At 41.6% G+C, this 22,610-nt stretch overlaps 1 protein-coding gene across 1 annotated transcript in view; it reads right to left on the reverse strand.

The window, feature by feature from the left end:
• The window catches only part of cacna1g (calcium channel, voltage-dependent, T type, alpha 1G subunit), a 264,495-nt gene that overhangs the window by 92,380 nt on the left and 149,505 nt on the right, over positions 1 to 22,610 (reverse strand). Inside the window, exons 7-10 of the mRNA XM_083933325.1 lie at positions 20,770 to 21,064; positions 20,109 to 20,201; positions 19,075 to 19,987; positions 17,932 to 18,371 (exon numbers count right to left, since the gene is read on the reverse strand). Of these exons, the coding sequence (XP_083789451.1) occupies positions 17,932 to 18,371; positions 19,075 to 19,987; positions 20,109 to 20,201; positions 20,770 to 21,064 (1,741 nt within the window). The remainder of the gene's footprint in view (positions 1 to 17,931; positions 18,372 to 19,074; positions 19,988 to 20,108; positions 20,202 to 20,769; positions 21,065 to 22,610) is intronic.

The following is a 22,610-nucleotide window of genomic DNA, read 5'->3' on the forward strand; positions in this document are numbered from 1 at the left end:
GCTCATCAGAGACTTGGGCTGCCACTCACATCTAGATCAAACAACTGGTGTGTATATGTGTGTGCCAGAAAAATAGAGAAAAACAGGCAAGGCAGACAGACGAGAGAAAGAACATGAGCCAAAAGATAAAAGACGCGGCACATCTAAATATGACACAGTATGTAAATCAGACATCTATAGCGAGTATCCGTAATTATCGGCGAGGAGAAAAGAGCCAGTGGTATTGCTGTTCTGTGTCTGTGGGCTGTGTCACGAACCAGACAAGCTTCATGAGGCCTTTCATCTCCATGCAATAAATAGTTTACACAACTCAAACGCAGTGTCATGCACACACATTACACTGACATGACACAGAGGATGGAAGGTGTTGGGGGCCTGATTTGTGTTTGCATGTTCTCCATCATAAAAGTGTAAGTGCATGTGCATGTGTGTGCGTGACTGCCTATCCTACAGTCTCAACATGAATCTGCGTGTGTGTGTATAAATAGAGTGGTCGTCCCGGCAGAACCATTATCCCCAGGCTGAACTAGGAGGTAATGCAATGTAAACACAGTGTGTCATTAAGCCTGTCCTGGTGGGCTGCCACTAATCTCTATACACCATGACTGTTTAAGCAGCAATTACTCAACACTTGCATGGATACAGAGAGAGGGAATAGAGAGATCACATCACCATTTAAATAACAGCTCCATATGCTGCAATACAGCACCAGTTTGTCTGGAGCACTAAAGCAACAGTGACACAACAGTCAGTTGGCAATTATGAAATATTGTCACTGGTGTTGTAACTTTGCTTTCAGGTCTTTTAAGAAAAATGGTTGCTCCAGTATCTCATCTTTGTAGCAATAAACACGCAATTTAAGCTAAGCTTTTGTCTGTTACAGTATGTCTAGACTTAATAATTTGGCAGTGGACCAAAGCCACTACCTCCAAGTCTGAAAAGTGAAGGCAAGTACCCTAAACCTGCATTATTTCTAATGGCCAGCAGGGGACCATTTTACTGGTTGCAAAAAGAAGTCTGATCGATCAAAGTTAATTCGAAAATTAACCTTCTTCTGAGTTTATGGTCTTAATCACTAGTTTCAAGTCTTACTGCATTATGTTAATTTTTTGAATTATGGTCCCATTTAAGGTTAATTTATGCTCAGTGTTAGATATGGATAGGGATAACTTACAGATACAGATAAAATGGAGCAGTACCACTGGAAATTTTGAGGCAATGTAGCCAATTTCAAGTGAGCAACAACGTAGAAATTTAAAAAAAATGGTGGAACAAAATGGCAATGAATTTCATAGATGTATATAATGCACGGACCATCACAGACACAGTGTCTTCTTTGTGATCGACAAGTTGCTGCATGGACATTGTCCCATTTTGGTGTTGTTCGTGTTTTCGTCTTAGTACTTTGACCCTTTAACAGTGTGTTTTTGGTTGATGAAAGTTAGTGTTTGGAAAATTTGGCCATCTTAAAATGTCTTGAACAATGTTCAATTGTACAGAGTCAGCTGTTAATTTTGCTTTTTAGTCCTGGTAGATGGATTGTGGTACTGTTGGCCAGAGCCAGGCAATCTGGTTCCCCATCTGTTTCCAGTCTTTATGCTGAGCTAGTCTAACCTGCTGCATGTTAGCATCATATAGACTGTAGCGTATGAGGGCAAAATCAGCATTCTTATTTAACTCTAGCATACCTAAAATAAACCTGTTTCTCAAAATGTCAAAGTTTTTCTTTAATTTCTCACCTTATCAGTTTTCACAAGTGCAAAAGAGCACATTTCAGATCACACCCAGCCACAACCATCAGTGATACGAAACGTTCAACAAAAGATGTCAGGAAAAGGTGCTGTCACTCTTTAATTTCAGCAAAAGTATACTAAATAAATGATTTACATAACGGCAGCATGATAACTACTTTTTGAAATGTTCTGGTTAAAACTTAAAATAGGTCATTCCCTATGTATATACACCGGTGATTAGAGAACAAGTTATTAATACTTGATTTATTCTGAAATACTGACCCTCTCAGCCATTGCGAGAGATGTTGGGCGTTGAAGTTGAGGTCTGTGATTTCAAGAATATTGAAACTCAAGTCCCTCAAAAAGGCCGGTCATCAACGTAAAATAAGTGCACAAGGACAGGATTATGCAAAGACTCTCAATGGGGAATCGGTTCAACACTGCAGCTGGAGTTGCTCGTCAGTTCAGTGCTGAACAGGGCAAGGATCTGTCTTGGCACAAAGTGTCTCGTCATTTAAGACAATTTGGGCTGAAAGCCCACTCTGCAGTGACCAAACCTCTCATCAGCATAAAGAATTAAAGGCGAGACTTGCCTTTGCCGAGGAGAATGTTGTGTGGACAGAGGCAAACTATTCCAGAGTGCACTTCAGTGATAGGAGTAAGTTCAATTAGTTTGTGTCTTTACACCCAAAGTGTGTAGAGACGTCAGTTAAATTTGGAGGAGGAAGTGTCATGGTTTGAGGTTGATGCTGTTTTCTGCAGAAGGGTGAATGCAAATGTTTATGTGAACGTCCTTGGGCAACAATACCTTCACTGTAATTGTTTCCCGATCAGCCTGCAATTTTTTCATGTAAGACAATGCCCCGTCACACAAACTTCTCTTCTGACACAATGGTTACTATTCTCTAATTTTGCGGATATTCTATCAAATTCTGAAAAACAAAAAATAAAAATATTTCAGAATAAATCAAGTATTAATACTTTGTTCTCTAATTTTGATCTTCAGTGTATGTGCGCTGTGTAAGCAGTCATACCCAACCCCTGTCTAAAGAACACTTCAATAAGAGCATCCTGACAGCATATCTAAGTTTGAACACGTCATCCCTTACAAGTTATTGCTTAGTATTAAATCATTACTCCCATAAGGACCTGAGGCAGAACAGAAAGTCCAGCAACAATATATAATATTGCACCATAACTGAGGAGCCGAAGCATCAAGCCTGAATTTCACTGGTTTATGACACACTTGTTGTCATTGCTACCTTCAAGTTATTAAGTCAGAAAATATTGTGATGGGTGTCTTCTGATCTGCCACCTCTATGGTTGAAGCTTCCTTAAGTTTAGGTAACTAAAAGTACTTGGTAAAGATTGTGGTCTTCAGGGTCAAATCAAGATAATTTCAACATCCAGCTACTGTATAGCCATCTTGACAGGGCTGGATTAACCGCTAAGAGCCCCTGGCAAACAGGAGTTGTGGGCCCCTCCCTGCGTTATGCCCCTTTTCTTTTCAATTCATATTGTGCTTTTGTGGTAAAAAAATTCTAAACAAATATCTCCATCATAATCGTGATAGAATATTACTATAGACATGACCCCTGGCCAATCAGGGGAGAGGATATAGGCAGCCACCTGTTGTTTTTTTCATAGGATTAAAAGGCAAATGATGAATAAAATCAATACTGACTGATGAAACCTTACTGCAATAATGTTGGGGTTTGTTGCTTTAAAGGTCCCATGTAGTAAAAAAAAAAAAAATCTATGTCTTTGAAATATCCGTCAGGATTTCAGTACAGTTGTGATGTCACAACTATACTATATTTAGGTAGAAAGTGCAGCTACAGTGCCGTTACAGTCATTCCCTAGCTGTAATGATTGTGCAGAGACACTGCAAATGCAGATGCAGAAGACCCGGAAAAACACTGACTAATCAGAGCACACTTTTTCGGGTCTCCTAAAGAGACAGGCGCTAAACGGAGGGTTTCAGATAGATGGTGAATACAGGTATATTACGATAAACAGTATGAGAAAAAAAGTATTTTTCTTAACATTAAAGCATGTTAACATGTTCTTGTAGAAAACTAAAACACAAGTATGAACATGAAAATGAGCATCATATAGGACCTTTAATGTTCCCTGTCTGCTCAATGCGTAGACTGTTTGCTGACACATTCATAAAGTAATATGTCAATGTTGTATAGGCTGTTTTTCTGCCCCGTTATTCCCGAGCTGCAATGATGGCATAGACTCGGAGAAGACCTGGAAACACTGACCAATCAGAGCAGACTGGGCTTTTTGGGAGGGTGGCTTAAATAGGTGCTGAAATGAAGTGTTTCAGACAGAGATTGACTACATGTGTAATCAGATAGACAGTATGAGTAGCATAGTATGGGACCTTTCAAAACAAATAAGAACCTAAACATTTATTTGACTTCCACTGAAAAGCTAGCAGCTGCTGTCTTTCCTTTCTGAATCATAACTCGACTCTGCTGTGATAAGCATATTAGCATTCACAGCCCATATTCTTGTCACCCTCATGTTGAATAAATCAAAGAATACACCCATCTCCAACATATTCAAGTGTGTTATTATCGCCTTTTCTAAGCTAGTCTGTTAAATAAGATGACAGCATCTAATAATAAGTAGAAATAATTGGAGAATCAGAGTGGAGGAGCTGAACATTGATTTGTGGCAGGAATAATGTACTATAAAGGAGAAGTGTATTTCATCACGTTGCTTGTTAAGGATGTTAGTGTAAGTGCAATACATGTGCAATGTTAAATGGACAGTAAAGAAAATATGTACAGAGAAAAGAGCGACATCCTTCCCCTCCTGCCTCCTAAATGAAACAGAATAATTTGCCCACAGCTTGCTTCCTGAAAAAAAAGAAGCTTTTCTCTGTTTCATCTCACCTCTTTGTCATTGTCTGTGTTTCTCGTGTCTGTCTCTGGGTTCACAGACACAAACGAATCTCTTTGTTTGATCCAACTGCTTTATTGTGTCCATTCATTTGCACACAGCCGAGTGTGGCGGCGGCAAATCCTTCATACACGCACGCATTGTGCGACTACGAAAAGTTCAAAGGGTAAACAAATGCCGGGGCACTTGGATGTTTGTGTGTTCTTTCAGATGAATGCCCTTAGACACAGTTATGTAAAACACACACACACGCACACACACACACACACACACACACACACACACACACACACACACACACACACACACACACACACACACACACACACACACACACACACACACAAACGTACAGACTAGTGTATTACCACAAATGCACAGATGTGTGCCCCAAAGTTACACTAAGAACTATGTGTACTCACACATCCAGGCCACACACATAAACCCACAATTTGAGCTCTACTACCACACTCATTACTATCTATGCACACAAACTGTATGCACAAAGCCCTGCCCAGACTCACACTTACATCCATACATACAAACATTGACCCATAGCTTATAATAGATGTGATTGATAAGCCAGAACAAGAAGTACAGTTTTTATGAAGTGAGACTTGGACTGCAGACATCTGGCCTTGAGGTTCAGGTCATTATTTTTCCCCCACTGTTTCTGCTCTGCTATTGTTCCAGCTTGTATATTAGACATTCCTCAGACATCATGAAAGATTACTGCAAGAGAATGAGGCCATAAAAACCTTTCTCACACATAGGAACACACAAAAGATTCAGAGGGAGAAAAATTTACCCACAACCAGGCACGCATGCTAGCAAAGGTTCACAGCTATTAGTTTATCAAACAGGAGAAATGTCTTAATTGACAAATGGTAACAGAGCTGTGTGTGTGTGTGTGTGTGTGTGTGTGTGTGTGTGTGTGTGTGTGTGTGTGTGTGTGTGTGTGTGTGTGTGTGCTACCTAAAGGGAGATAAATGTGTCCATGTGCACAAGTGGTTGAGGGGGACATTCTTGCTTTTGTAATTGCTTCCTTCAATGGCTGTGTCCTGGGTAATGAGGCTGCAGCAGCATTAGGTGGTAAAGTGTGTTAGATGAGGAATAGTGTAATCTGGTTAGCGCTAATGTAATGTCACCTAATCTGATGTGATCTAATCTAAACGGGATGCTGCGTCCTACTCCGCCCCAGACTTTCAATGATGCAGCACCATGTCTGGTATGTATGTGTGTGTGTGTGTGTGTGTGTGTGTGTGTGTGTGTGTGTGTGTGTGTGTGTGTGTGTGTGTGTGTGTGTGTGTGTGTGTGCGTGTGTGTGTGTGTGTTGGTTTAATCAAGTGGTTTGCTTAGGCGTGCTACAGGAGAGGAAATTTCATGCATGAAATGAAGAATAACACACTCACCATCATGGGTAGTTGGTTGTGATTCAATAATACTGATGATTAGTCTCAGATGACTGAATGATCCATCTGCACCAACATATTTGATGGGAGAACTACACAGGGATAATAACAATAAGCAATGTACTGTGGTTTTTAGATCTTTGTTAAGCATTTGACATGGTTGACTATATACTGTTGCATGATTTGCAGAGGCTAATTGTCGCCCATGCCGCCCTAGAATGGTACTTTTCATGGTCAAAGTCAATATGTAATCTAAGAATTAACCTAGCTTCTGTTCATATTAAAGGAATATTGTAGTTTAGTGTAAATACAGTTATTTGCTTTCTTGTCCAGAATTAGCTGAGAAGATTGATACCACCCCCAAATCTGTACGGTAAATGTGACGCTACAGCCAGCAGCTAGGTAGCTTAGCACAAAGACTGGGAACAGGGTGGTAGTCTGGCTTTGTCCAAAGGATCCCCATTTCCCAAATGTCAAAATATGCCCTTTAATCTGGTGTTCCACAAGTGTCACTTTTAGGGCCTTTATGGTTTTAATTATGATTAATTTAGTATATTTAATACCACACACAAGTACCAAGTACCATTTTTCAAATAATACAAGTATATTTGAACAGAAATGCTAATAATTTAGTTGCCTGCTGGGTTTGATTGTTTGCTCATTTGAATAATGAACTAAATCATACATCTGAATGTATTAAATAAGCTTTTACTCAACATTAGGAAACATGTCATTGTATTCAGACCTCACTCAGAAACAAAGCATATAATCTTTCTTTACATAATGTGCTTTTGGTGAAAGCCACTTTATCACAATTCCTTGGAATAATAACATAAAACAAGTTATTGTAAATGTATTTATTTGATTTATCTAGAAAAAAAACCCTGTGGCGACAAAAGATGCAAAAGCACTTGTGTTTACATTAGGGGTGACCCCGAATAGTCGACAATTCAACGATTCGTTCAAAGGAGCCTGATTTGACTGCCAATCTCATAGTCGAATCATCGCACAATGCGCAAAATGTGGTTATGAAACAATGGATTATTCCATTCTGGCTCTTGGGGTGCTGAATGTCTGACTTAACATATAGATGTTTGATTTATCCCGATAAACAATGATAAAAAGCCTATTTGGGTATAAATATAAGTCTATTAATAAATACTATTGCTAAAAATGTGAAAATAACTCATGTACTGATTCAGATTTGACTATAACATTTTTTTAGTCTGGGACACCCCTAGTTTACATTATGATTTGATTTACCTGTGTATAAGTTACTTTCATATAGTTCCGGTGAGTAGTAACCACCATACAAAGCGGCAATAGATTTACAATATCAGTTACTGAAGAAATCTGCCATTTTCAACAACTTCCACCATTTACCACCACCAAGTCCAAACCACAACTTGATGAGAAAATGCAAAGGGGATAAAAGGTTGGATTCAGAGCAAGAGAGGAGAACATGCTTAATACAGGCAGCATGTTATTTGACATCTCACTGAACCAGGAAATAACTGAATCCTTCGTTTGATCACTTCATTGATTCTCCCTTTTTTATTTCATGGCCTTTAGGGCTGGAAAAGCCTTCCCTTTATAAACCAGGATTAGGAGCTGTTGTTTTGCTGTCTATGTCTCACTATTGTACAAATTAGAAAAACACTTTTTTTATGCCTTTCTTGGAGGGAGGCCAGTGTCTTCCGATGCCAACTCTGCATTCCTCCAGCAGGGCAGGACAAAAGTTGAGTAAATATTGTCTCTGGTTGGAGCAAGAAGCACACATAGGGTCTTTCCACTGTCTCTCTTGGATTGGCAAGGGGAGAGGCTAATGTGTGTGTGCATAATAAAGCATCAGAACAGATCAAGTGACATTCAAACACACTGAGCACTGCACATTAATTCCATAACCCATGGAAATGAAATGAGCCATAACCTTAAACTAATGTTAATGTCAGTCCTTTCAATGACAGAACTTAATCCTACCTCACACATTTAAATGTCAGGGTGCTTTCAAAGGGGACAAACTGCAGGAATAAGAACATACATTTCCATTCATAACAACGTTCACTCAAAATGACAGCAGTTCACCTATTATAGAACTGTTAACATTCTGACATTAGCATGTAGCTCATAGCACTACTGTTCCTAGAAACACAGCCCGAGCAGCAACCGCCGGGTCTGAAAGGGGAGGCGTGAATGTGAAAATGACTTTAACCAGCCTTCTTTCTAATGCTCTTATATTCTTTCTGCTTCACTGGTTCAGATTATATATAAGTCAATGAGAAAACAACCCTACTTCTAACTTGAATTATTACCTCAGTAAACATTTTCCAAAAGAGTTCATGGTCTCATTCGCTAGTTTCAAAGCTTTTTCAATACAGCATAATGTTCATTGTGTAGGTTATGATCCAATTTAGAGTAAAATGGACAATAAAGCAGGGTATGAAAGAAGAAAGAAAGAAAGCATGCCTTTATTAGTCCAACTAAGGAAAATTCACTTTTCACTCTTTTTGTTGTTTAAACACACACAGGCCTCCAATAGACACACATGCACAGACAGTCCCTACATACAGGTACATGAATTGGAGAATTGGTCAGAGTGAGAGGGCTGCCCCGTGAGAAGCGCCTTGAGCAGTTTCGGGGTGCCTTGCTCAAGGGAACCTTGGCAGTGCCCAGGGGGTGAAATAGCACCTCTCCAGCCACCAGTACACTGACATTTGGTAGCTAACCTCCACATGATGCTTTCACTATATTATTGTGACAAACCACTGCAGGTGGTGAAACAGCTCTCATTGAGTTCAAAGCATATTTTCCCTTCATGTATAATGGCCAATTTCTGTCTCTAAACAGTCAACTATAACTACATTCACTTGAATTGCAGTGATTTCAAGACCATGCAGTGAAATGCCAGCTATGATTAGCTAATTACAACTCTGCAAAGAAACATTACCAAAAAATATTGACGGTTCTATTCTTGCTGGCAGTAACAAAGCAAGTCTTTAAGTTTCGCTAAGCAAGGATGCATGCCATTTTTTATCACTTCAAATTGGGGCTACCTAAATTTTCATTTGGGATCAGTGTTTGTTGCAGTGTGTTTTAGCTGCACTAACTTGGGGTGACTGCAACTCTGCCTTCTGCCACGTCAATCTCATGCCCGTCACCCGAAAACACGCACCGCCAAAGAGAAGCTTCCCTTCCTATCCTCATAAAGTGACAAAACAAGATTGAATACACACATACTGTACTGTACAAACACCAACATGTATCACTGTTGAGCGGCAACATTATGCACTTTATTTTTCAAGTGAATAGCTTTTAAGGTTAATAAAGTCAAAACCGTTGGAAATGTAGACCAAGTGACCCAAAAGCGAATTCAGATCACTTTGTACTTATGTAACAGCTGAATGCTGAAACATGCTGAATCAATATTCATGTCAGTGCTAAAAGGCTTCCACTATAAGAGCAACAGCAATTTCCAAAACAGGAACTATGCATTTTACCACGTCTCCCTTGACACCCCTGTCTTTTCAATGCCTCCCAACTTCTCCTCAAGCTATTTTGGCATCAGCAGCGTTCGTCAAGGGAGTGGAAAGACTGACAGGGAAGCGTCAGAAAAAGGATACAGGAAAGAGGGTCGGGTAGCCCTACAGACAGGGGGAAGTTTCTTATGTAAAGCCAGAGAGTGGTTGACCTTTCCAAGTAAATAGACTATGTGCTGTGTCACATAGTTGGCGGACACACAACTATTCCATCAGCTCCACCATAAATGGTAACACTCTTAAACTGCGCTTAGAGATAAAGCAGACACCCTCTCTTTACTCGTCCAACCCGTCCGCCTCCACTCTCCCACCCATCACCCCCTCTATCCCTTCACCTCCAAGTCCTTACACTCTGTCATCCCTATCCAACACTCTATTTAATCATCTTTTTATCTTTCCATCTCTATGTCGCGCACACATTTACGGTTGCTGCACTTGCCCTCAAAGTGAAAGCATGCATGTGCCATTTCCCAAGCAGCAGAGTGTTTGTGTTTATGTATTTGTGCATTTAAGAGATAGGAAGCAGACAGGGGGCTCTGTTATATGTCATGGACAGTGAGGGTTCAGGCCCTATAGCTCCATACACACTGGGGTAACAACACGTCTGTGTCTGAAGAACACGTGTGTGGATGTAGAGTGTCTGCTGTGACACCTCTACATAAGAGGCCAGTTTATAGGCTATCTCAGGAGGCAAGTCATAGCAGTGCATACTGTATATGTTTATGAGTGTGTATGTTTTACAGCCTCAGTGTGCCAGTACCAGGGTAAAACGTCTTGAGCTAAAGCTTCCATTTTCAGTAATCCGGGAACAGAATTAAATGCTCAATGAGCCACTGAGAAGTAATAGAGCTGCTCTTTAATCACAGTGATGATAAGATATTCGGTATGATCATGAATTAAAATCAAATGATGATAATAATGATTAAAAAAAAACCTTAAGGGTTACTTTAAATAAATTGACGCATGATGATGCCCCACACATTTCGGCCAATGGTTTTTTGTACAGATGCAGCAATTTTATTAGAACCAAATGACATAACGTGAATTAACGCTACCAAAATAACATGAATGAATACTCTTGAACATTATTTCTGCCAAAACATTTTTTGGATGATTTAATACGAGTATTCGTTTATGGAAATTACTTTAAATGCCGATCCCCAGTTTCTAGTAACACACACTCAAAGCATAATAGTGAGTTACTGAAACACGTAAACAGTGTGTTCACTTGGGGTCATGTTTCTGTCCACCTGGTGTAAATGTATGTCCCATTTTCACTTAAGCTGCTAAATGCTCTAAAATTAAGTAAGACTAAAAATGAACCTTGATGTATTCAAAGATGTTTCATTGAAAAATCAACTGCAGTGGAGAATACTGTTAGGAATCCACAAACCCAACCAAACACACGCAGCTGCAGAAACTCTATCCTCTTCTGTAAGATACTCCCATCCATATTCAGCATATTACATGATTAATAGGCACATCATGTATAATTATTGCCAGCAGAGACATTGATCCATCTTTAAAAATAGCTTTTGTTAGTGTATGTTTCTCATTTTTCTTTCCATAAATTACTCATGAGGGCAGATGTTTGATCTTGTCAAATCTTTACTCTTTACAGCACAGTCAGAACTCCATAACCCTTTTTGCAGCTGAATGATACATAATACCATATTTTTTGTGTGTGTGTGTGTGTGTGTTTGTGTGTGTGTGTGTGTGTGTGTGTGTGTGTGTGTGTGTGTGTGTGTGTGTGTGTGTGTGTGTGTGTGTGTGTGTGTGTAAAATAACAGTGAACCAACAGCTGATGTTGCAGCTGCTGGCATGGATACAGGTAATTCTGCAAACTATACAGTTAATATAAAATAATTTATGTGTAAAACAATACACGGCAATGCTGTTCCACCTCTTCATATTTGAAAAAGTACATGTCTGGACTGGACAGAGGATGAAAAACATTTTCTCAAGTGTCTTTGCAAAACATTTTCGATAACAGTTGTCATTTATGCGTCTGACTGCAATTATCCATGTGGCAAAGTATAAATGTTGCCTTTGTGCCAAGCACACAGTGGGCAAAACCATGGCAGATATATATATTTTTTTAAATGACAATTCAGATGGTGAGCTACAGGTCCTGACAAAAGCGGTGCAGATGCATTCCTCTAAACTTCAGGATAGAAAAGAAACGTGACAGAAGAAGCTGTATTTGGGATTTAAACTTGTACTCCATATGAATTGAAACACCTTGTTTCTAGCGGCCTCTTTGGCAGTAAGACGCAATTGCTAGTGAGCCTGTTCTGTCAGAGCCCTCCATCTTGCCACGTTCACGGTCACTTTGTGTGTTGACTATTTTTTTTTTATATTTTTGCTGTTTTTTAAACATTATTGACACACATTCACCTCTCTACTCCCAGTCCGTCCCCTATATGTTACCCTCTGAAATCCATACACACACGTTCCTATTACACTTGTGTCCTTACTACAAGTCTGACTCAAGTTGGAAGTTCCCGATTTCAGATAACAAGTGAACGCAGCATAACCGCTTTCAGCAGGGTCACTAACATGGCGACCTTTACATCCAGCCTGCAAATGTCGCCACAGACACAGATATTGGAATACTCGACAAAAAGGCAAGTACAAAGGCGTTCATTAGTGGGTAATATGATTATTGACCATTGTTTTAACTCACTCTTTGATAGATAAAAACTTAAAAGACAATTAACTAGATGAAAATGAGTCCAACTTTAATATCCCAGTCCGTCAGTGTTTTTAAACACACCTTCAGATTATAGAAGAAGACGGCATGATTTGAAGCGGTGGACACTGGTTATAAATGTGCTTTATTACCACCAACTCTCTGAAGAGGCTAATCATTTCACAGTTACTGCGTGGGGTTATTAGCGCTGATCTTCTTGAATTCGAGTGTGTTTGCAAAAAAGCTAATTTGCATAGAAAGGGGACAATTTTGCTCCAAATGTATGCATATTACCTAATAAATACCTATACTTAGATAAATATATGAAAATAGCACAGGGACACTGATATGTGATTTTCTTGGCAGTGCAGTTTGGGGGAATTCACCCTTTGTAGGTATTTCACGGTCTCTTTTTGTCTTATTTTTGCAGGTTTAGCGACTGTAAAACCTGCGCAGTCCTTTAGTGAATTTGCCTGAGAGCGTGTAGTGCAAGATCAATTGGATCTCAGCAAATTCTCTGTGGTGTGGTTTTAGTATCAATAGATTTTAGTGTAGAACAGACACATTTGCCATCGATGTTTTGTACTTGATTTGTGCAACAATGAAGAAACTTAAAAGGGGTTTTGTCTTGAGAAAGGATTAAGCCTAATGCTTTCACTGTGAAGCAGCTGCAGGAAATGTTGTATTAGCTACTGAGTCAGCCCTTGAGGGCCAGCGTCCCACATGGGTTCATTCATCCAGAGGTGGTATCCAACTATACTAACTATAACTATACTATGTACTATACTATTACAAGTCGTGAGTATCTCTTCCATCCATCCTGTATGGCAGAAATAATGTACTTTGGACAGACCAGCTCCATCATGGAATCAAGGTTACCCCTTCTTTGCTTTGGAAACATGGTTTGAACTGTGCCCCAAAAAAGAAACATGTGATATCCATGAAATAATGTAGCTTACTGAGATTATCAGCCTGGGTGCAGATGAAAGATGATTTTAAACTTGTGCAGCACTGAACACGGAAGTTAATTTTCAAACTAATTCTTAAAGTGGCAGTTTCACAGGGTACACAATCTGCATAACCCCTGCAGAACACTTGGCTGTAGGATGTATGGCAATTCAAACCCAGCCTCTTCTCCATGTGGACAGAGTTACAGAGACAAACGCAGGCTAGCTGATCCTTGTGTCTATCGGATATTGATGGGATTGTAATCAATGAAGTGTCTCAGTAAAGTTTTCAGCAGTCTGTCTGGAGACAAGAGGGATCCATGCTTCCAAAATATAAGGGAGAGAGAGAGAGGAGTGGGAAGGAGAGGATGGAGGGTTAAAGAAGAGAGAATGACAAAAGAGATGAAAGTGAAAAGAGAGAGAGAGAGAATGAGGAAAACAAAAAGGAGGAGAAAGAAGTGTCAGAGAAGGGAAAATAGTAGGAAGAATGAGCAACCAGAGGAAGAGAAAAAGGGGAAGAAGGAACATAATCACATTAAAAAGAAGGAGGGATAAAAAGGAATGAGCGAGGGCAGATGGGGAAAGAGAAGAGTCAGGAAAAGTAAGGAGCGAGCTATAAAACCTCCTGTGAGCGTGGCATCTGGATATGTTTATAGGCACTGGGTCAGAGACCGAAAGTAACCCCATAAAACCTGACAATGCTTTAAGCTCCTTCTACACACACACACACACACACACACACACACACACACACACACACACACACACACACACACACACACACACAAACAAACAATACTTGTGTCACTTACTTTACTTGCTACTTGCAAAAAAACACAATAGCCTCAAACACAATACACCTTAAAACTTAAACCCACACTCGACAAAGTGTTAAATGTAAAACATCCTCGCATCAGTAAACAAACTGCAGTGTAAAAACATGAATTCTCTCAGCGCTGATTAAATACATTTGAGGAAAGTTACAAAAACAAAGTAACTGTTAGAACGATATCTGTAAAAAGTGAACACTCAATGCAAACTCATCCACCCCCAGAGTAACTTCTTTCATGGTACTCGATCCCCATGCTCAGAGTATTGATCAGAATGGTGGTCATAATCCCTCGGCCAAAGTACTTTCTGTCCACGATCTTCCTGTATGTGTCGCATACATGCCTCCAGAAGTGAACCACCTTTGCTGCCGTTTTGCCCAGCCTACGGCCTCAGGCCTTCTTTTTGGGCTGGTGGAGGTCCTGGGTGAACTCATATATGCCGTCACTTACTTTAGTTGCCACATGCCAAAAACACAATAGCCTCAAACACAATACACCTTAAAACCTAAACCCACACTTGACAAAGTGTTAAATGTAAAACATCCTCTCATCAGTAAACAAACTGCAGTGTAAAAACATGAATTATATCAGCGCTGGTTAAATACATTTGATCATTGGAGGAAAATTACAAAAACTAAGGGCGCACTCACACTGTCCTTCCGTCCCGGGCCAAAACCGTTTTTTTCAGCTAAAGCCTAGTGCGTTTGAGCAGTGTGAGTGCACCCGCTCCGCGCATAACTGCAGACAGCGGGCCGTCCACGGCCCGCCTGAGAGAGGTGGGCTTTTTCCGAGCCCGTTTGCACATGTACGAGCACGAGCGTGCGCACGTGTACTAGCACGAGCACGAGGCCTACGGCGGTTCTGATGTCCTTTATGTGCGCCTGTTCGGACATAGAAAATAGAAGAAGGGACCATGCGCGGACATTTAACAACAACAACAATGGCGGGGAAAGGTTTACGTTGATGTGATGCGGAGGTGGAGTGTTTACTGCAGATTTGGTCGGATGAAAATATTAGAAAACAGTCGGACAAGACGCACAAAAACTCCAAGGTCTATGGAAAGATTTGTAAACAAAGAGACGCATCGCGATGACGTCAACCAATGCGTGTGACGTGTTACGGCGTGATGACGTATGGATAGCAAGAAACATTTGCGTGAGACCCAGGCAGTGTGAGTACAAGCGGGCCTGGGGCGCGGGGGAGAGGGAGGGGGGACAAGTACCCTAAAGCCCGGGGCACGTTGCAGAACGACAGTGTGAGTGCGCCCTTAGTAACTGTTAGAACGATATCTGTAAAAAGCGAACACACAATGCAAACTAATCCACCCCCACAGTAACCTCCTCACCTAAAAGTTCTGAGTATATATTGCTACATCGTTTTCCAAATGACATTGTGGCGACAAATAGGGCTGTTGCGATAACCACGATTTTTCAATACTGCACTATTGACAAGCCAACAGCAGAGGATGGCGAGCAACCACAACAACCGCTAGTTCACGTTCTTCTTTTTTCTACTTCTTCTTTACATGGGGCTAGGCCCTTTTTGTTTGCCATTTCTTACAATGACTTAAACTGTATTGGATTTTAAATAAATGTATAATGAAAACAAGAGTTAAGAGTGTCATTTATTCCACCAGGTTGGAAATTAGCACCCGCCACCAGCCGACCTACCAGCCATTGTGGCGAGTAAATAAAGGAGGCATTTAACAAGCAATTGAATTACTCCATCAAAGGCTGTTAGAACGTATAGGGGATAAGGAGTGAAGCTCTGTTTTTTCCTGTGTTGTATGCGTTTCCATTCACATCCCCTACAATGATGATGCAACGCTGCTACACAGTCCTTGTCTTATACACAACTTTCTCTCCGTTCATTCATGCTAGCCATCATGTGACTGACTCTCACACCAATCTGCTTGTTGTTCTGCTTGGACAACTGAAAGTTTCTAGGTGGAACTTAAGCCTGTGATGTTTGGGTCCGCATTACTTTCATAAATCTACATACTATATATCCAACTATTAAACCACCATGAATCACCGCAGGGGAAATTCTTCACCAGGACAGTCCTAGTCACAAGTAACCGCTGCACCAGAGTCAAAAGGAGGTACTCAGGTGGAGAGATTACATTTAAGACATGGGTTTATACCTTGTGTCCTGCATCTAGTTTGGTTTAGGCTACTAAAACCCTAGGCTAAGGTTGTATAATGACTGTAGTTTAATACTGAAGAAGTCAATGTGTCATGTGTTGTGCTTCAAATGAGCATCGACTTACAGTGTATAATCAATATTACAATCTTTCACAACATTAATATTGTTACCTAATATAGTGTGTAGTGTAGTGTAGCTAGGTGGATATTGCTATTGAGATTTTACAGGTTGCTTTCACACCTGACTGAGATCTGATCACAATGTACTCCAAGCAACCTCCTGATGTGGTATAATTGATCAAATATCATTCCGATCCCAATGTGTCCTGTGTGCATTTACACCTTTCTTGAACATGCCTTTTTTTACTACTCCAGATATGCTGTCCTGATACAGATTGCATGTTAATATCAGGTGCAAATGGGGTCAAAGAGAAAGAAACCCAGGAGTAAGAAAAAATGCAGATTGAGAATGAAAGAGAGAAAATCTGTGTCAGATGTTGTGGGGCCTTCCTCATCCGTTAAATCACCCCTGTTCCTTGCTCTCTCTCTCTCTCTCTCTCTCTCTCTCTCTCTCTCTCTCTCTCTCTCTCTCTCTCTCTCTCTCTCTCTCTCTCTCTCTCTCTCTCTCTCTCTCTCTCTCTCTATTTCCGTTTTCTCTCTCACATGGCTGTAATTATGCTCATGTAAACAAACAAGGCCAGAGAGACATCAGGAATTCCAGTTGGGCCTGTGGGAGCCGTGCAGTTTACACAATCACACAGAATGACACACACACATACACAGATGACGTAAAAAATTGTACCTTCCTACAGTGGTTTGTTAGGTCTCACTTGACTGGCCTGTATCTCAATGGGGCACCATCCAACAACACTCACATTATCTTAGACATACAGAAACACAAATAACAGGGATGGGCATGCATCTTCTTTTTCTTGATTTGTAACTGTCAATATCTTACTGCAATGTGTTACTTTGACAAGTGAGTCATGCAGCCACCAAGCTAAAGCATTTGGTAATATATCAACTTTCAACACGTTCAAAATTTTAAGTATGACTGTTCTGACCATGGATAACAGCGCTGGACTGCCCCACGGTTGAATTGGCCAGATAGCTGTTAGCTACAGCAGCTGAGTAGTTGATTCATCTACTGGTGAGTTAGTAAGTTAGAAAGATAGTTTGCTAGTGCACCCCACCGTGCATCCAGGAGACTTCACGGTTTGTAACGTTCAGATGGCTGGCTAGTTAGCTAGCTAGCTTGCTAATTTCCCCATGCTTTAATTTACACTAAAAATGAAAAAGCTGTCACTCATCAGGCGATAGCGAATGTGCTTTCCAATGCTGTGACAAGAGTGTATGTGTGTCAGACAGCCGCAGGTAGAATCTGAGTTACTAGAGAGGCTAATTTCTGACTGCACGTCCCCCCAGTCATCCATACCCCCACAAATTGAATCAATTATGTGGGAAACTCTGCAGCCATTCTTTTGAATAAAAATGACACAACGTGAATAAAAGCTACTAAACATAACGTGAAGGAAACTCATACATGAACTTGTTTGTGAACATTATATCTCTCTGAGTCAATTCGTCGTCAAAAAACCCATTTTACACCCTAATTAACTGTTACATTCGATTGTTTTTGCAAGTACTCAATAATAATTGAATTCCAGCACTTTAATATGGAAATAACTTAAAACGCCCATCTCTAATGCATGTACACTAACCTGTTCATGGTACTCGATCCCCATGCTCAGAGTATTGATCAGAATGGCGATCATAATCCCTCGGCCGAAGTACTTGCTGTCCACGATCTTCCTAAATGTGTCGCACACAAGCCTCCAGAAGTGAACCACCTTCGCTGCCGTTTTGCCTAGCCTACAGCCTCCAGCCTTCTTTTTGGGTTGCCGGCTGTCTCTCCTGTCCCTGTGGTGGAGGTCCTGGGTGAACTCATATATGCCCTCACTGTCGGAGTCTCCGGGGGTTTCGTTGCCCTCGGTGCCACCTTCTGATTCATTGGCGAGGGCCTTGGCGCAGTACGGGCAGCTCTCAGGGTCAAATGTCAAAGCGGCCGTGTCCATGGCACTGCTGGTGGTGCTGAGGTCGCGTGCTGACAGCTGGCAGGAGAGCTGGGCTGCAGCCAAGTGAGAAAGGTCAGATGGAGAAACTGAGACAAAGAGAAGGGAACTGCATTGAAATCAGCTTGCTTGTGATAAATACATAAAAGAAGTGGATAAAACATATTGTCAATTCAAATGAAAGAAATCCATTTGAACAATAACCTATCAGAGGGAGTGTGTTTGATGGTGATGGGCAGTGTGTGCTATGAGTAATGCCTTGTCTCAATAGGCTGTGCTGTGGCCTGTCCGACTGGCAGCCAACATTTTTTGCTGTCTGTACAACCTGAACAGACCTGGCTTGACTTTTGCTGAGACCACTGCCTTTTAGAATTTGGCTAGGGCAGAAGAAGCTGGCTGCGAGCTTGGACATGAGGGACTAACATTTATTGAATGTAATTAGCACTCTTTTAGTCTTTAGGAAAAAAACAACTCTGTACGGTGTTATAGTTTGAGACCTAATCAAATCTAATCAATTCTGTACTCCACCACATAGATGATTTCAGAAAAAGGAACACTTCCAGTGGCGTGTCACTTTATTTGCTTTGCTTGTTATTTTCAAACCACATTTTGGCTTCCAGCGTTTTTCTTAATGGGAGTATTCAGCAAAGAAACGACCCACCGCAGCACAAAGGAATGCAGCTAATGGAGCTAATCAAACACTTTCCAAGTTTTTGATTGTATTTATGACCATGAATTTCAGTGCAATGTATCTGTGACCACTTCTCTGTGAGTTTATTGTGATATGTCTACCTGTGGGATTGTATGTGTCCACCAGGCTTGATGGTCGTCTCTCCAGGGGCATGGGCGGGATATTCAAGTTGAAGCTGATGTTAGTCAGAGTGCTGGCAGCAACACTCCCTCGTCTGGACTCTGCCAGAGCTCGAGCCTGCAGAGTGGGGTAGTTCTTAGGCCCTGGAGCCGCAAAAGGTACAGAGTTCCTCTTCATGGCCCTCGGCATGGGAGCCGGGAGAAGGGAAAAGGGGCCCAGGTTAGGCCCCAGGTTTGTGGGAGAAGGGGTACAGCGAAGAGTTTCTGTGTGGAATAAGCTTCGAACTGAAGATGAATCAGCTCCCGCAGCAGGATTAGAAAAAGTGGCCAGGTTTGTATCAGAAGTGGCTGCTGTCACTAACACTGGCGGGGCTAAAGCAAGATGCCCAGTGCCAGTAGTTGCTACAAGGGCCCCTCCGTTGTTGTTATGAGCACCAGCCTCCACGTCCCTACCTTCCAGACACCTGATGCTCCCTCGTCCCCTCACGCTGCCATTACCCAGGTGGTAGTGGTGGTGGTGGTGGTGGTGATGATGGTGCGTCAAATGATGAACCGACACAGATCCCTGCCTGGAGGACTTCCTCCTCCTTCTCTGGCTCTGGCTGCGTTGGGGCTCTGTGGCGGGGGGCGAGGCAGCAATATTGAGCCCAGCACGACGAGCCAAGAGCCTGCAGATATGGGCTACTTGTCTGGCCCCCTTGCGGACGATGTGAACCAGGTACTTGAGCAGCTCATCGTAGCAGGAGCCCGGCTCGGAAAGGGAGGCCAGAGTGCTGGCGTTGGACATGAAGCGCACCCGTTGCTCCTTCATCAGCTGACTCTCCCTCTGCTTGGTCTCTGAGAACTGAGTGGCGATGACCACTAGGCACAGGTTGATCATGAAGAATGAGCCAATCTAAGGACAAGGAGGAGATGTTGTTGTTATTCACACACTCGCAACCAATGCCCACACAAGAGTCCCCATGACTGACCCACTTGATCACACACAGCTGGTGGCCCCATGAAGTGGCACTTACAATGATGAGTAGGATGAAGTAGATGAAGTTGTAGAAGGAGTGAGCATCCATCACAAAGTACATGATGTCCACCCAGCCCTCCAGAGTGATCACCTAAAGAAGAGCACAGGCAGAGCAGAGGAATATAGAGAGACAAAGAGAAAAAGAAAACAGTGATCAGACACCTCATAAAAGAAGAAACCAAACAACAGTATACATAAAAAGGCACTAAAAGAGTCATCCAAATATTCTGCAGAAGACAAATCCCCAACATTTCTCTTGTGTGCTTTACCCCACACAGGCAAACCGGAGCAGTGGCTAGACTTTTGGGGCAATTCACTCATCTCTGGCTTTCGTCCTCGAAAATTACCCCCTTGAGCTAGACAGGGATGATTGAACTCTCCAACAATATGCTTTTCAGAGGATGTGGAGATAGAAAGCAAATGGAGTGAAAAAAAAATGAGGCTGCAGACAGGTGGCGTGGCATTGGCGACTTGTTAATCCTCTAAGCCTTATTTCTCTGATACACAAGCCAATATTTGACCCTCTTCTCCCTCCTCATCAACATCTTGTATTACAGGCTTGCACTTCAGCCAGACCCTACTCCTGTGTGAGCCCTATAGCAAAATCTCATCTATCACAAACTGATTCCATTTTTTCCAGGTGTAGATAGCCGTTTTACCTGAAAGATGGCAATCCAGGCGTAGCAGATGTTGTCAAAGTTGATGGCTCCCTTAAAGGGGTTGAAATTACCAGCGGAGCAGTTGGTGTAGTACTGGTTCCAGTTGATGCAGCTGGTGTTGTCAGTGCTGTTGTAAGAGTCCAAGCCCAGGATGCACTCCAGGCCTCCTTCCTCGTATACCCTGGGCACCGAGCCGCAGTCCCTCATGCCATTCTCTCTGGGCTTAGAGCAGATGAAGGGGTTCTCGTCATCGTTTTCAGTGTGGTAGTATTTTTCCAACTCCACAGAAGGAGGGCTTTGGGCAAGAAAAAGAGAGGATAATGTAGGGGTTAGCCTTCACTGGTTTTGTGAATAGACAGATATATATATACACACACACATTTTTTTTAACCTAATTTATAATTTATTATCATTATTTATCAATTCAAACATTAAAACAGAAGCATCTGTACTAAATAATCGTCTCTATGGTTTGTCCCTTTTGAATCCATGCATATCTTACATACACTTAACTTAAAGTCGTGATCCATAAGATTTGAGATATATTGTTTCTAGCGACTTCTTTGGCAGTAAAATGTAGATATAAGGCAAGTCACAGAGTATCTACTCTTTGCTTAGGTGAGAGTAGGATTCAAAGGCTGCTCAATGGTAAGCTGGGTCAGAGCTAGAATGATGTTGCCTGTCATGGGGCGTAATAGATTTATGATGGCACAGCCTGACAGCCACTGCAGGGCCTAATGATAGGTCATCTAACATAATGGGCTTCCATATGAACAATAACCCGACTTCTGGCACATTTTACTGTTCATGATAACTATAAGTAGCACTTCTTTGGCTTATGAAGTTAACTGTTCATAAATGATAATATGTTATTTCTTCAATCAAAACTAGCATCATCTTGCATTCATCTTGTCTAACCACTTAGATAAAGTGCAAAAAGATACCCTAGGGTCAGGTTTACAACAAACTGGAAAAATGACATGATCAATAACAATATTGACGGAGAATTCTTCTAAATTTCACAAAACAGATGCAGAAATATGAGGAGCTATAGGTTGTAAAAACCCATTTAAAAAAATAAATTTTAACATGTTTTCTCAATGGCTCCTCAATCCTCAGGGAACCATCTTTGCCCTTCGGCCATCACTGCTCAACTGTAAGGCAGATAAAGTTGCTGGAGTCATGATTCCGCCTTTGCATTTTGGCATTCACTAGGTGAATTTTACGTGGATCAACATCGAAGCAAAGTCTACATGTTTTAATACAATGCAAATTCTACGGCAGCTGATTTCCCTGATTAACAGTCCTCCAGATAGGAGAACTAATAGGAGGAACCAATCAGCGAAGCCAGCTGTAATCGTGTTGTCAAACCTGGGGCTAAATGGCTCGGGAGACCCCCGTGTGCATTGTGTGTGCTGAGCAAACACATTTGTCCCCCTGCTTCACCACCTCTTGGATATCGTTTACAGAGCACTCCTCTGTCTGGCATAATGTGTGTCTGGTGATTGTGAGATATCGGGCCTGTCTGTCAACACATTCAGCTGGCGGCCTTTATTAATTGCATAATTGCCTCAAATACTTAAAGGGACCAGACCAGTCCCACTTCAGGACCGCACTTTCTTATTTATACACACATTCTTAAAAGCTGTTTCACACTTTGATATGATCTACAAGAAGACATATTGGTCTGATGAGCTCAGTATGAAACACATTTGATATACGCCCCCCCCCCCCCCCCACACAAGTAAAAAAAATGACACACAGGATGTAGATCCTACCAGTAGCTCTCACATATTCTTGATCAGCCTCATAAAGAGTCACTGTCAACCCAATTAACAGCT

This window comes from Echiichthys vipera (assembly GCF_963691815.1).
Source record: "Echiichthys vipera genome assembly, chromosome: 18".
NCBI classification, from domain to species: Eukaryota; Metazoa; Chordata; class Actinopteri; order Perciformes; family Trachinidae; genus Echiichthys; species Echiichthys vipera.